A 14,028-nucleotide genomic window follows, 5' to 3' on the forward strand; every position below is an offset into this window, starting at 1 on the left:
TTACAGAGGTTGCGTAGAAGCGTTTCAATTTCAAGTTTCCCACAGGACTGTTCGCCTTCAAGATAACACGACGGCTCGGAAAACGAAGCATCGCAGTCAGCAGGTGCGCCACTCAGTACGACATACAGGTTGTGTTCACCTGTCTCAAAAACATAGGTGCAGTCCGCAGCTATCAATCGTGCATGAAAAACACCTCCTCTCGTTACTGGATCAATGCAGAAGCTACCAAACGAGATCCTTGTGCATATCTTTGGACTATACGGAGAAGTCATGTTCCCTCAAGACCCGGAGAGGGGTAAGCATGCACGGTGGTGGGCGCGCCCGCCAGACGACAGTGGAAGCCACTACATATGGGGACACGGAACTCTATGGATCCCTCTCATGCTCGTCTGCCGCTTCTGGCGAGAACTCGCGCTTGCCACTCCTTCTCTGTGGCAGACAGTCGACGTGCACAAGAACCTTCGCTGGCTCGAGCTTGCGCTCACCCGGTCGCGCAATGCCCCTATGGAGCTCTTCTTCCAAGACCTGCCAACGGCCCGGAACGCGGTGCCAATGATCATGCCTCATGCACATCGTCTGCGCAAGTTAATGCTCCCCCCTCTCAATCAAGATCACGCGAGCTATGGACGGGTCCTTCCGGATCTCACGCCGTTCATGCCGCTACTTCGTACGGCGCTGCCTACTCTCAGTCACCTCCTACTCTCCGTTGATGACCAGAATTACGACGATCAGCTCGAATATACCAAGCTGAACTTATCGGACGACCTTTTCCCAGCCCTACGGAATCTCCACGTTGCGTCAGTCTACGTCCCTTGGCACCCGACTCTCCTGTCAAAGCTCACGAGCTTGGACCTGCGCTGCTGCGCCCCGACAGAAACAATGCAGTCGTGCGACCAGTTCCTCAACACCTTGCAGTCCTGCCATACCCTCCAAATCCTCCGACTCCTGGACATGTTCGTCTCCGCTGTGCTCGCGCCAGATGCTATCAATGCTGCCATGCAGGACGATCACCGTATCGTTCTTCTCCCCCAACTGCGCACACTCGTACTCGAAGACCACTCAACAGTCACGAAGTGGCTTCTGACCTGCTTCCGATTCAAAGGCAACGTTTCCGTCAACGTCATCGGCCACCTGCCCGCTGGCCTAGACATAGAACGCACGCCTGGCCAGTTCCACTCCCTCATCCCTTGCGGTGGGCTCGTGGATCATTTCTTCCCTGCGAAAGCTCCGCGATCCGGGGAGATTCGCATCTGGGCGGAGTTGGCCAAATTCCGGGTCTGGTCCGAGGCAGGGTCAGAGCTGCGTCTGGAGCTCCGGTCGGCCGCGCAGGAAACATGGGAGCCCTACTTCTTGGAGGGGATGCGGGAGTTCCGCAGGCTTTTCAGTGGCTTACCCCTCATCAACATCTCCATTCACGGGCACTCCGACGACGTCGTGAGCGCGCAGTGGGTGGAGTTCTTGGAGGCGTTCCCGAAGGTGCGGTACCTCGAAGTGTTGGGCAGTGCATCTGTCATCCCGCTGTTCCGCGCCCTCAAGCATGCCTCGATACCTGGAATGCTCAAGGACATAAGCGACGAGGAAGAGGGCAACGACAAACCCAACGGAGGTAGCGAGACAGACGGCAGTGACGAAGCTTCCGAAGACGATGACCTTGACGACGACGATGCAGTCCAGCGTCCCCCGTGCTCGAAGCTATCTACGCTGGAGTTGGAGTATCCTCGCTTTGAGCCCGGAGACATAGAACTTCTGGTCGCGGTCTTGTATCGCCGTGCATACTTCAAACTTGCGCCGATGAAGAGGGTGGAACTGTTCTTCGACTCTGATCACCGGTGGAATGACTTCAGGGAAGAGTTGCACGCCTTCTATGGCGAGCTTCGGCAGCTTTGCCCAGACATATCATACCCCGGAGACTCGTAGTTGTCTTTTTGACCGCGGCTCTCCCTGTGTTCCGCGTTGTGGCTCGTTTTCTCCGCCGTATCACAGGTGTTCTTAAACGGGTCCAAGGTGCGCTTGCCTTATGCTTCACCAAAGAAACGCCGCTAATTTGCATCCACAGGTCGGGAAAACACAGCCGCACGTCTGCAGTTCACACCGAATGTCGTAATATTATGTCATGAGTCAGTGCAACTATATGTTACTCAGGCCAGATCATTCGTCCCGTGCAGAAACGCGACCGGAGTAGGGTATCCCGATAGTCCGCGACGACTTCGAGCTCGCGCCCTCCACCGCTCACAACGCGAAGAACGCCATCATCGCCGCCACGCCCGCGAGCCCGACAGACGACACCGCAACACCGACACGGGCACCGTTGCGCTGCGCGCCGGTGCTGCTGCTGTTGCTATCGTCGTCGCTGTCAGAGTCGTCACCGCTGTCGTCATCACCATCGTCGTCTCCACTGGTCGACGTCTCCGTCGGGTCCGCAGCGGTCGAGGTCCTCCCGGCAGCAGTGGAAGTGCGCGAGCCCGCGGCGGTTGCCGTCGCGGAACCCGAAACGCGCGTTGCGGACGCGGATGAGCCGCTGGGGAGCGAGAGCGTCTGGGACGCTACGGGCACGTCGCCGCTCGCGCACGCCGCGGCGTACTCTACATCCCAGCAGTTGTGTGAGTGCCTGTCATGATATGTGAAGGGTTCTGATAACGCACCATCGTAGCTCTCCTGCGCCTGCTCGAGCACGTCCTGGTCCGGTTGGAGGTTGAGTGCGCATTGGAGGCAGTCGAAGAGCCCTGTGCTTGTGGCGCTACTGCAGAGGCAGTCGATGTCTTGACTGCACGTCGTGCTCTGTGGATGAAAGGAAATCATCAGTATATGACCACCTGGAGGAAGTAGGTGAGTACGTACCGTCAACGCGGTGCTGATGGTGGAGCAGGAGGACTGGCACTAAAGACGGATCGAATTGTCAGATCACCGCGCAACAATGTTAATGACGGTGAGGAGCGTACCGCCGCGGGGACCTCAGACGGGTCGAAGGACGCCTGCCGGATCCTGAGAAGGCCGGCGAGGGGAGAGCGAGTGCTGATAGCAGACGCAGCCACTGAGCTATGTGTGAGTACCCAGGCCTATCATCGCCCGCAATATCCGCGTACCTTGACCCGCGACGAGGGCGACAGAGAGAACAGCGAGGCCGAACATGGTGAAGCTGGAACGAAGCGGGCGTGAAGGGGCAGAAGGAGATTGAACAAGAGCTCGAATCCTGGCCCTTCCCACCGCGCCCCCATCTGTCTTTATACCCGACGACACTGGGCGGGACGGTGATGTCGATGAAGGAGGGCGGGCACTGGCAGGCACAGGCTGCCTCAGACAGACAAAGACAGTGGTCACCGTCTTCGATCAGGCACGAACACCGCGCTCGACGGGAACACGCATCGCGACGTGCAATCCCCGCCCAAAAAGGAAAGATTTGTGGAACGCTGCCGCCCAGGCGTGCCATGTCGCGGCGGTGCGTCTTTGCCATGATTCGCCAGTGGGGGCTCGAGGCATGCGGGCGGAGGCGTTCCCTGACATAACCGGTGCGGCAGAACTTGCCTCGGTGCTCTCATGACAGGACCAACGAGGCAGGCGGCCGCCAAGCCTTGCGCCTCCCCCACCGAGGATGTATGATCGGACGTCGGCTAACCACTGACAGTTTGTGGGCGCCGCCGGGCTGGGTTGACTCATCCGCCCAGAGTGACCGGCCTCTCCGGCATACTTTTCATGTTAAATGTTGTGCTTGTCGTTCTGGAATCACTATAAAACGACTATCAGCTTGATTAAATTGCCCCGGTCCGCGATACACACCTACGCGGACGGCAGCGAGGTCATACACCGACTCGGACTCGGAATAGGCCCAATCGAGAACACAACAAAATGACAGATCGGGGGTTGGATTCACAGTACTTGGCATTGGCCCGTAATTACACCGACGCACAAAGCCCCTTACACGTTCGCTCGAATGCAATTTTTCCAAGGCGATTCATGTACTTGCCTCGCGCGGCGGTGGCAGCTGGGGCATCCACGAGGCTGCGTACTTCGAAGGCCGCCGGGCAAAAGACGCACAGATCGACTGCTGATGTAGTCTGAAGGTACCTCGATCATTCAGCGGATTGCAACATAGCCCGTGGTAGGCGGATCTGCCACCACACCGCGTCGAACGTAGCGCGCCTTCTTTGAGGTGTCCGTTACCCATGGCTAAGCCTATGTTCTCGATACGGGCCCGTCGATTAAAACATCGCGCTATAGACCAATATTCAGGGACGACTACAACTCGAATCAACCAAGGTTCGTTCTGCTTGTCGCCTACGTACCCTGGCGGAGAACATGAGCGCAATCAAATCGTCGGTCCCGAAGCCTCGGGAAGCAAGTTGCCGGCGGCCGCCCCGAGGAGGGGCAGGCCGATCCGGTGCGCGACGTCGCACTGCGTCCTCGATATCGCCCAGATAGCAGTGCAGGGCCCAGATATCCGATACATTCACTCATACACCGACACAGCATGTCGTCCTAAGTACTGGTACACGCAACGTTATCGTCATTTCCGTCTTCACCACTTCTCGTGGGCGGGGCGGACTATCGAATGAACTGTCAGTGGCGGAACGAAGCAACGGGCGGATCAACGCTACTTACGATCGAGCTCCCACGTCCACGCCGACCTGTCCTGGTTGGCGAGGTAGAGGTAGCTCTGTAGTGACCGTCAGCTCAATTCCGTCCTGCTCGCGCGATGCGACGCATACCTTGCCGATGCTCTCAGGGTCGAGGCGGGTGTTCGCGTCCTCCTTGTATGCCTTGTGGGCCGCGGGGTCGGTGCGGCGCGAGAGCGACAGGTCAGTCAGGATCCCTGCGGTTGGCAGATGGTCAGTACGGCCCTACTGTCGCGCGACAGATAGGAGCTGACTCGCCTCCGTCGATGATGGACTATTAGATGAGCATCGGCCTATCAGTAAAACAACATAGATCAACCGCGCGAAGTACGTACGTGCGCGACCTGACAATTATCCAGCGTCAGCCTCCAGCAAAGGCAAATCGCAGAACAAAACACGCACATGGATGTTCTCTTTCCCAAATTCCTTGTTCAGGCTCTGGCTGAGCGCACGAAGGGCGAACTTGCCCGTGGCGAACCCGCTGGTCGTTACATTTCCACGGATGCTTGCCGTCGCACCCGTGAAGATGAGTGTGCCGCGCTTCCCGAGCTCATCGACCTCGTTCTTCTTGAACGCCTCGATAACCTGGTGCGCAAACGCAAACGCTCCAGTGATGTTCGTCTCCACCGTCGCCGCGAGATCCTCCTCGGTCACCTGGAGGAAGGGCTTCCACACACCCGCGCCCGCGTTCCAGAGTGCGGCCCGGATCTCCGGCGGGGCCCCGGACGCATCCTTCCACTGGTGTGCACGGATGGTGGCGAAGACGTCCGTGATCGCCTTGTAGCTGTACGACTCGACGGGGAACGCGACGGCCTCGCCGCCGGCCTGGTTGACGGAGTCGGTGGCCTTCTGGAGCCTGTCCGGGCCGCGGGCGATGAGCGCTACGCGATATCCGGCCTTTGAAAACACACGGCTGGGCAGAGAGGGGAGGTAAGCGCCAAGCTAATGCGGGGAATGCAATTAAAGTCCCATGAGGGATGCACGTACGCCGTTCCACCCCCGGTGCCTATATGAGAGACAAGATTAATGAATCAGTGATATGGCTCAAAGTGCTGCAATGAGGGCGGGCCTTGCAACCTCTGCCGGTGACGTACCTGAACCGTTCCCGACACCAGCGATAACGATGATAGGACGAGAGGACATGATGGTGTTGTTTAGGATAATAGGTGTTGATCTGCAATATAGGGGCTACGGGTCAGCCGGAGCCGTTCGCCGAACGACCTTGTTCACTACTCACAGTTGAAGGTCGTGAAGCGGTCTTCTACTATGTGAACCTAGCACGCCGATGTTTTATAGATTCGTGCAGCGCGCGAAGACGCAAGTTTGCGCTAGGGTGCGTAATATAGAGCTCGGGCTATCGTGACCAAGAGATTCGTCATCTGGACTCTGAGGAGCCCGGGCTTTGTCAGCTCTGTCCCACGGGATTAAAGGAAGCAGGAGTTGGCAAGACTCGCGCCATTGGAATCGACGAATGCTACAGACATTCATAGACTCGAGAGCGACAAGCTTTTAGGCCAAAGGCCGGCCGTCGGGTATTGTGAGAAGGCGTCTACTTACCAGAAGTCCCGGGACCGGGAGCGTCATCCAACTGCGACTGCCGAGGAGCAACGTAGGGCCTTCCATGGCTAGATATAAATTCAGCTTTCTATAGGTCACGCTGGTGTAATACCTTGTGGGTGGTGTCTACACGAGGCACGACGAATTAGTCTTGTCTGACCTGCGATCCACAACTGGCAGTAGAGCGGGAGAGATATCAACCAATTCAACGCTGGGTAGACAGTACATCTCCGTAGGTATGATATTGCGGCGGTAAGGACTCTGAATGTTTTTGTCTGCAACGCTGCACGCGGGGCGGTCAATTGACGTTGAATGTAGCTTTATAGGCTTGAGACTGATAGGGCCGACTGACCTCCATAGCAGTACCGTCAAAAGCATATTCCCGCTATTTTCGACTCGCACAGTATACGCATGACTGGAAGCCGGCCTCTTGGCAGATATGTCTCTTTGTACTGTTATACGCACGCATGAACAGAAGCTGGTGGTGGTAGAGGATGAAGCTTTGAAGGCCGAAGTGCAGGACGTTGAGTCGACGGTTCGACGCAAGTTAGCGCTGATGCGGGCAACGGCCCGAGTTCCGAACGCTTGGCGTCGATCCGCGTGAATCTTTCTTTCGAGTTGCAACTTGCCTTTCCGAGTCCGGATACATACTCTCCTCCTCCTCCACGACATCATGAACCTCAATGGTTGCGAATTGGACACAGGCGCTTCCAAAAAGTAGCTTGCGGCACGACAGAGGCAAGGTCGTTGGCAGCTCGACAATCCAAGAAACATAAGGAGGCCTATTGCATGGTATGTAACCCGAGAAGACTTCTGGACGACGATGAGTGACTTTCGATTCACGCAAGTGGGTGGGTGGGCAAGACAATTCGACCTTGAGCCGACCCAGCACGCCCCAAACCTTAGGCGCTTCGTATATATTACGCACGGAACAAATTGCAATCGCCGCCCAGCGATTTGCGTACTCATCCAAAGCACGACGGAAAACACAGCTCATCTTCACCACTTTTCGTGCGCGGGGCGGACTATAGGGGGCGTGTTCTGTCAGTTGCAGTACTTGGCAGCATTGTATTAACATTACTCACGGTCGAGCTCCCAGGTCCACGCTGATCTGTCCTGCTTCGCAAGGTAAAGGTAGCTCTGCAGACACTGTCAAAGTAACCATATTGCACACAGGATACCACACATACCTTTCCAATGCTCTCGGGATCGAGGCGTAGATTTGCGTTCCCCTTGAAGATCTCCTTGCTGGTCTCGTCGACGAACGTGAGCGACTCATCCGTTAAGATGTCTAGGATCGGTCAATGGTGAGCACCGCTCCTCTCCCAGAACACGCAAATTGTAGCTCACTTCCGTCAATTATGGCCTAATGGGTGCACACGCAGGCGCGCGAGTCCATCAGCAATACATCTTGAACGAGACGGCTCGAGACTACGTACGTGAGCAACCTGCGAGGTGGTTCAGCGTCAGCATCGAGCACAGCGCAATGCGCAATAAGCGGCTCACATGGATGTTCTCCGGCCCAAACTCCTTGTTGAGGCTCTGGCTGAGCGCCCGGAGCGCGAACTTGCCTGCCGAGAACGCGCTCGTCGGCACATTCCCGCGCAGGCTCGCCGTCGCGCCGGTGAAGAGCAGTGTGCCACGCTTGCCCAGTTCATCCACTTCGTTCTGCCTGAACGCGAGGATGACCTGGCGCGCGAAAGCGAACGCGCCATGGACGTTCGTCTCCGCGGTGAGCTGTAGGTCCCTCTCGGTGACTTCGAAGAACCGCTTCCATACCCCTACGCCCCCGTTCCAGAGCGCGGCGCGGATCTCGGGCGCTGTGCCGGATGTGTCTTTCCAGCTATGCGTGCGGATGGTGTCGAAGACGTTTGTCAGGGACTGGTAGCTGTACGACTCAATAGGGAACGCGACAGCCTGTGGAGAAGTTGCCCGCGGTCAGATGGTTTCTCCACCAAAGCTCGCAGGGTAACGGGGAGCTTACCTCGCCGCCGGCCTGCTTGATCTCATTCGTCGTCTTTTGGAGCCCAGATCCGGCGCGGGAAATGAGCGCGACACGGTACCCAGCTTTGGAGAACACTCGCCTAGAAAACGGTGAGTGCTATTGATTTAGCACAACGAAACTCTGATGGCAGATGCACGTACGCAGTTGCACCACCAGTGCCTACAGGAAGCAGGGGCAATACATTAGTGACTGCTCGAGACCTGTCCGGTGCGGCTACGTCCGCAGCATACCTGAACCGTTTCCCACACCCGCGACAACGATGATAGGACGAGACATGTTTGTTGGTGGCTTGCACTGTGCAACGGCGCAAGGTTAGTCAAAATGAAACGTCGGATTTGCCTGTGCACCACTGACGGATTTACACAGACACGTTCGGATGCGTCTCCTGGTGTCGAACAACTCGACGACGTTATATAGCTTGATAAAGCGCGCGAAGATGCAACCTTGGCACGCTAAGGTCTTCCGTGGCCAAATGCACCCGACATCTCCTGGCTGAAAAGCCTGAGGTTTGTAAGATCCAATCCTTGAGAGGTGCAGCAGCAAATGCCGACCGGTGGAAGGAGGCGCGTACGAGTCCGGGCAAGAGGGGTGCAGGAATCGACTTACTTACCGGGGTCGGTCTATCGACATAAGCCCATTTCCGGGACCCCCCTCCCCCCATCCTCCCATATCGGGCAATTTTTCGCATATGTTTTCAACATGTCGCTCAAAACGGAAGCTGTAGGCGCCCATAGGATGACAGACATACCCAGAACTTACTCGGTGGTCATCACGTTTGTCTGTCCAGAGAAATTCAACAGCTATGTTGCGAGAGCTCGCCGTACACATCCGCTAGCTTGAGGCGCACACAGACTAGAAAGAATGAAACATCAATGTTTTAACACTGAAGGGTCGCGATGTTCGGCTTCTCGACGGCCCAGATGGCTGGAAAGGCCGCTTTCTGCTAGCTGAGGTCTGTTGAGCACGAAAAATCGACTGTATACCTTCGCGAACCACGAAGACTCGATGGAGCTGAAAGGCCTACATCAACCGACATAAGGCCCCGGGGACCCCCCCCCCCTCCCCGACCCCAGGTCTCGGCATCTTCCGGTGAGCCCCTCTTGAGTCCGGGTAACGGGAGCAGTCGATTTCAGTTGTAGAGGACACGCCGGCCGTCAACTCTTACTTCTGATACGATCCTCCTCGTACACTCCAACCGACAGCGCTCCGACGTCAACGGGCCTACAATGCGGTCGGAGAAGCGACCTTTATGCTGAATACAATCCGGGTGTTTTTCTAGCCTTCACTTACTGCTTTAACTGTTGAGGGCCAGCCGCCGAGGTACTTCGTGTCTGCCTCATGGGGCCGAGGGGCGGCAAAGCCGCCCGGCTATTCACCATGCGACGTTGGCATGCGGCGTCGTTCAAGCGAGTGATGAGCTGGAGGCGACAGCGAACCCGCAAGGCTTCTCTACAGACCGTCAAGTCGACTCAAGTCGAGAACTTGTCACGCTGCGTCCCTTAGAGACTCGAGCCAACATTGTGTACGTAGCCATGTCCCAACGCGCCTCATATTTAGACTAACTCGACGATTTTGTTCAGTTTTATACTTCCTATCTGGATCGAGGATGCGCACAAAACCACAAAAGGCACGGGAAGAGCCGATAACCATGCACGCTCACCAGCCAGGCAAACCAGGATCAACAAGTATATTGCCCGTCCACCCGGAAATGGGCTCTCCATCCTCTACAACTTCATCTGACGTTGGCGCGTCAGCTGATGCGAAGGCGCCTCACCCAGCTTTGCAGAATCAAGACATCCTCCTAGCCATCTTCTCGCAAGCGAGGGCACGCGCTGAACACGAGCAGGTCCCGCATGACAGCGTCGCCAAGTGCGCGCGCGTTTGCCAGGCGTTCCGCGACCCAGCCCTGCAAGTGCTATGGGAGCGTCTATCCTCGATTCTGCCGCTGCTCCGTCTGCTTGCTCCGAACTTCCGAAATATCGACGGCGGTCACGAAGCTCAAGACGGCATGGACGTCAGGAAATATAACGCCTACGTATGTCCATTGTTGCTAATCTCGCAAGGTCAGGATATACTCACTGATCGTATTGGTTTTCCTACAGGTACTACGCGAAATCCCTGACGCCAAGCAGTGGGCACGGTTTTGCGAGTACGCGCGGCGCGTTCGAGTCCTGCACCACGATGGTACCGCCAATGCAGTCCTCCAACCTCGTTACGGCCGTCGCAACAGCACCGTCAGCTATCACAGCTCTAGCTCTGAGTCCGAGCCTGATCCTGACGCCGACTCCGTCCACGAGTCTGACAGCCAGAGCAATGCTGATGTTGGAGGTGCCTCCGACCCTGAGAACGGCGGCTCGAACATAGGTCATGAAGATGAAGAAGATCCCGGCTCCGTTTTCCACGAGGATATGGGGGATGGTCCCGATCAGGATAGTTCATTATTCGATCTATCTGGCGCCACCCACATCTTCCCCTCTGTATGGTACCACCTCAGATGCCTTGCCGCGGGCCAGCCGTTGCTTCCCACTCTCCGCGAGCTGGACTGGACCACGGAACCGGACCAGACGGAGATCTTCATGCTCGTGGGGCCCTGCCTCAAGCGACTCCACCTCCGCTTCAACCCGCTGCACCCGTTCACGGACCACGAATACGATGCGGCGTTGCCGTTGATCGTGCGAAACGTCATCTCGCTGGCGCCATCTGTGAAGCACTTTGCGATAACCACCCGCGCTATAAGCACTGTACGCTCTGTCCTGCCGGAAGTCCACAGGATGAGCAAGCTGCGGACGTTGGAGCTGGATGCGGGTCCAGCAACAGGCTTTGCGTTCAATGCGGCAAGTCTTCGCAGTGCGCGGCTCGACACGCTGGAGGATCTGGAGTCCCTCTCCATCGGTTTTCGCGTATTGGACGATGCCCTGGACGTCGACGCGACCATAGCGCTGCCCGCGTTGCGCGCTTTGAAAGTCGTGGACTACGCGGGGAATATCGAAGCGTACAAGCTCTTTGACGTCCAGGCTCTGCGATCGCTCGAAGCTACAATCTGTCTTCCCGTGCACTCCCCGGACACATACAGAGCGCTCTCAGCGGCGTTCGCCAGGCGCTTTCCTGCCGTCTCTTCTATCGTACTCGCGTTACGATCACTCGCGCCAGCTTCCGCTACCCTTCCAACGGTTGCTTTCTTGCTCCTTGATGTCATACAGCCTCTGCTTGGGCTCTCCGACATCCGCGTGTTCTCGTTCTTGGCCGACGGCGGAGCGCGCGTGTCGTTCCCTAGCGCAGACCCGTATGCGCTTCTTCGGGCTTGGCCGCTGCTTTCGGTGCTCTCTATCATTGCCCCGCTCCCGGGCTCCACGCCCCCTTCGCTCGTCCCAGAAATGCCTGGGGTATGGACGCTCGTCTACGCCGCGCGAAACCACGTAGAGCTCAGGATATTGCACCTGAATTGTCTCAAGATCTCTCAGGAAGAGCTAGATGTGGCCCTCCAAGTCCTCAATGGCCCCGATACCCACGCAGGGAGCCAGGAAAGCGCGCTCCGAACCGGTAGCAAGTTAGAGGTCTTGACGGTCGCGCACATGACGAACGACAGAGGGACGTGCGTGCGTCCGAACCACGGGCGGCTGTTGTCGCGCTTCGCGGTGGTTGTGCACAAGATGTTCCCTCGCCTGGACGTGGAGCGGTGCCGCAAGGAGCGTCCCACGTGGTTGGCGGAGGAGCATTGGGCGTGGAAGCGGGTGCTCGACGAGGTCCTGAAGGTGCGAGGGCGGATGGATGTGTAGACGAAAACGCCTTGCAGGAGGTTGTACGGTACTGGCGCTACGCCGTCCTGTGGATTCTGCTGTTCTCGTCGTCTCGCACAGATATTCCCGAAGCCAGGTATAAAATGTCATATCCATTGTCCAAATGTCCGTTATGTGTACGCAAACGATGTAAAATGTCCATCAGCCACAGTCAACGCGAATGACCCCCACGCAGCTTTCGCATCGCATCGTAACAATCACAACCCCAAATTGCGCCCGGACGATCAGGCCTAGAGAAGGGCCGCCCCCACAGCGATCACACCAGCGCCAATGACCCCAGCGACGCTCGCATGGGAGCCGAGCGCGCCGTTGGGTGTGGTGGACGGGGAGGGGCTCCCAGTGCCAGTGCCGGTCCCAGACGGGGAGCCTGAGGTTGCGGTGCCGCTGCCGCCAGCAGAGCCGGAGGACGCCGGGGCGCCGCTGCCAGTCCCGGCAACGGTGCTAGAGCCAGTCGCACCAGCTGTGGTGACAGAGGAGCTGCCCTGTACGTTCGAAGAACCGATACGAGGCATTTGCGTCAGCATTGTGCGTGGTGGTACAGAAACAACAAGGTACTGACCGTCGCTACGGGAGTAGTGGCGCTGGAGGAGAAAGAGCCCGCCGGCTCCGAGGTGGCGCTCGAGCTCGTGGCGGCCGGGACGCTCTGCGCGGAGGAGCTCGTAGCAACCTCCGTCGTCGCCGCGGAGGAAGTGGGGACGTCCACAGACGTGGCCGAGCTCGAGGTAGCGGCCTGAGTGGTCGCGCTGCTGCTGTCTTGCCTCTTGTCGAAACCCTGAGAGGATGACGCTGTTAGCATTCCGCGATCGCGTGCATAGCCTGAGGATATGTGACATGACTCACGAAGCCGTCAACGAGGTCACGGCCGACGAGCGGGGGAGCGAGCGCATTCACTGTGAAGGCATATACATGAGCGACTAGTGAGGGATTCTGACACGGATCAGCGGCATACCTTGCATCATGAGCAGGCAAGCCGCAGAAGCCACAGAGAGGACGCGCATGGTGTCGGAAGTGTAGTGAGGAAGAGGTAGCAAGGAGTGAAGAAAGACAAGGAACAGAAGGGATAGACAGAGCGGACGATCTTCCAGGAACTCAGGCCCCGCGATCTTTATACGGCCTGTTGACGGTGGGATCGCTCGCTTCGCGCACGGACGCCATCCACCGCGATGTGAACGCTCTGACTGAGAGGCTGCGGTGCCATGCTTCCACCGCACGTGTATCTGACAGGATATGCAAATGGGCGTTTGGAAATGGTGCGCCGTACCGTGAAATCGTGACAGATACTCCGGAAACTGAGCCGCTAAGGCCAGCTTGGATGTCGAAGGCATGCAGCTATGTCCTCCGCGGGAGTCTTGTTGAAATTTTGGTGCATGGTGCTAGCTGCGGCGACTGAGCCGAAAACCACATAGGTGAGGAAGACCGTCGGCATCTGGGCTCGCGAAACGGGCTGGGCGGTCACGTTGCTCCGTGTGGACCGGAAGTATACATAGCGCTAAGCGGCGCGAGCGATCTCGCTTGATGGCGACGGGCGGTGTTAGCAGTGTACTGCTTTGGATGGCTGCAAGCAGAATGAATGTCTGCTCAACATGGAACCGTGGGCGTACGACACCTTTGGGGTTGAAATCTACTCGGTGTAAGGAGCCAGAGATATGGCTGCTCTTCTGGACAGGAGGTTCTTGCCGGGCTGCCGCGCGCTGTGAAGAGCGCCGATTCATGCTTGCGTGTGTTTTCTTAAGTTTCCTAGGGCCGGGAAAGTGTCATAATGGGACGGAGACCAATGCGAAGCGGTTCTGATAGTCCACGCCGTCGGGTCGACATGAGTGAAGAAATTTGAGTGCGCACCGGTTTAAAGGCCGGCTATTGGGGTCTGCATTGGCCGAAAACCCTTATATGAGCTTCCATATACTCCTAAAGAGCATTCAGAAATCAGAAATCAGAAATCCAGACATTATAGTTAGAAGGGAGAAGGGCCTTCAACTTGAAGCTTGCAGATTATTTCAGACATCACCGGGCGATCCCGCCATTGTGGAAGGTCTGGTTGGGATTCCACAAAGAAAGGAAA

General features: G+C 57.3%; 6 protein-coding genes across 6 annotated transcripts; 2 read left to right on the top strand and 4 right to left on the bottom strand.

Moving 5' to 3' along the window:
• Positions 1 to 35: 35 nt before the first annotated feature.
• On the top strand, positions 36 to 1,917 carry TRAVEDRAFT_74969 (uncharacterized protein; the record flags this gene model as incomplete). The annotated part of the gene is made up of 2 exons (XM_008045990.1): positions 36 to 103; positions 163 to 1,917. Exon 2 carries the CDS (start codon positions 214 to 216, stop codon positions 1,915 to 1,917), a length of 1,704 nt encoding a protein of 567 aa, XP_008044181.1. The 5' UTR covers positions 36 to 103; positions 163 to 213.
• Positions 1,918 to 2,229: 312 nt separating this feature from the next.
• Positions 2,230 to 3,129, bottom strand: TRAVEDRAFT_53037 (uncharacterized protein; the record flags this gene model as incomplete). Its single annotated transcript, XM_008045991.1, has 5 exons — positions 2,230 to 2,582; positions 2,643 to 2,778; positions 2,839 to 2,877; positions 2,940 to 3,031; positions 3,084 to 3,129. 5 exons carry the CDS (start codon positions 3,127 to 3,129, stop codon positions 2,230 to 2,232), a joined length of 666 nt encoding a protein of 221 aa, XP_008044182.1.
• Positions 3,130 to 4,424: 1,295 nt separating this feature from the next.
• TRAVEDRAFT_61044 (short-chain dehydrogenase/reductase SDR) lies at positions 4,425 to 5,753 on the bottom strand (the record flags this gene model as incomplete). Its single annotated transcript, XM_008045992.1, has 7 exons — positions 4,425 to 4,539; positions 4,597 to 4,651; positions 4,704 to 4,807; positions 4,869 to 4,884; positions 4,946 to 4,954; positions 5,013 to 5,523; positions 5,701 to 5,753. The coding sequence occupies 7 exons, from the start codon at positions 5,751 to 5,753 to the stop codon at positions 4,514 to 4,516; spliced, it is 774 nt and encodes a 257-aa protein (XP_008044183.1). The 3' UTR covers positions 4,425 to 4,513.
• Positions 5,754 to 7,166: 1,413 nt separating this feature from the next.
• On the bottom strand, positions 7,167 to 8,448 carry TRAVEDRAFT_53039 (short-chain dehydrogenase/reductase SDR; the record flags this gene model as incomplete). Its single annotated transcript, XM_008045993.1, has 9 exons — positions 7,167 to 7,192; positions 7,253 to 7,307; positions 7,358 to 7,458; positions 7,518 to 7,533; positions 7,607 to 7,615; positions 7,674 to 8,084; positions 8,152 to 8,251; positions 8,313 to 8,331; positions 8,403 to 8,448. 9 exons carry the CDS (start codon positions 8,446 to 8,448, stop codon positions 7,167 to 7,169), a joined length of 783 nt encoding a protein of 260 aa, XP_008044184.1.
• A 1,432-nt stretch (positions 8,449 to 9,880) lies between these two features.
• TRAVEDRAFT_53040 (uncharacterized protein) lies at positions 9,881 to 11,948 on the top strand (the record flags this gene model as incomplete). The annotated part of the gene is made up of 2 exons (XM_008045994.1): positions 9,881 to 10,207; positions 10,275 to 11,948. The coding sequence occupies 2 exons, from the start codon at positions 9,881 to 9,883 to the stop codon at positions 11,946 to 11,948; spliced, it is 2,001 nt and encodes a 666-aa protein (XP_008044185.1).
• An 86-nt stretch (positions 11,949 to 12,034) lies between these two features.
• TRAVEDRAFT_74972 (uncharacterized protein) lies at positions 12,035 to 13,019 on the bottom strand. The gene is made up of 4 exons (XM_008045995.1): positions 12,919 to 13,019; positions 12,810 to 12,859; positions 12,529 to 12,741; positions 12,035 to 12,451 (listed from the first exon to the last, which is right to left on the bottom strand). The coding sequence occupies exons 1-4, from the start codon at positions 12,965 to 12,967 to the stop codon at positions 12,200 to 12,202; spliced, it is 564 nt and encodes a 187-aa protein (XP_008044186.1). The 5' UTR covers positions 12,968 to 13,019; the 3' UTR covers positions 12,035 to 12,199.
• Positions 13,020 to 14,028: the final 1,009 nt, after the last annotated feature.

Source organism: Trametes versicolor (genome assembly GCF_000271585.1).
Source record: "Trametes versicolor FP-101664 SS1 unplaced genomic scaffold TRAVEscaffold_13, whole genome shotgun sequence".
NCBI classification, from domain to species: Eukaryota; Fungi; Basidiomycota; class Agaricomycetes; order Polyporales; family Polyporaceae; genus Trametes; species Trametes versicolor.

What these genes read in the sequence shown, in the direction of transcription:
- TRAVEDRAFT_74972 (XM_008045995.1), bottom strand. Translation starts at nt 12,967, where the DNA reads ATGCGCGTCCTCTCTGTGGCTTCTGCGGCTTGCCTGCTCATGATGCAA. An exon ending in TTGCCTGCTCATGATGCAAG is followed by an intron (nt 12,860 to 12,918) that starts GTATGCCGCTGA and finishes ATGCCTTCACAG; the next exon opens with TGAATGCGCTCGCTCCCCCG. An exon ending in GTGACCTCGTTGACGGCTTC is followed by an intron (nt 12,742 to 12,809) that starts GTGAGTCATGTC and finishes TCATCCTCTCAG; the next exon opens with GGTTTCGACAAGAGGCAAGA.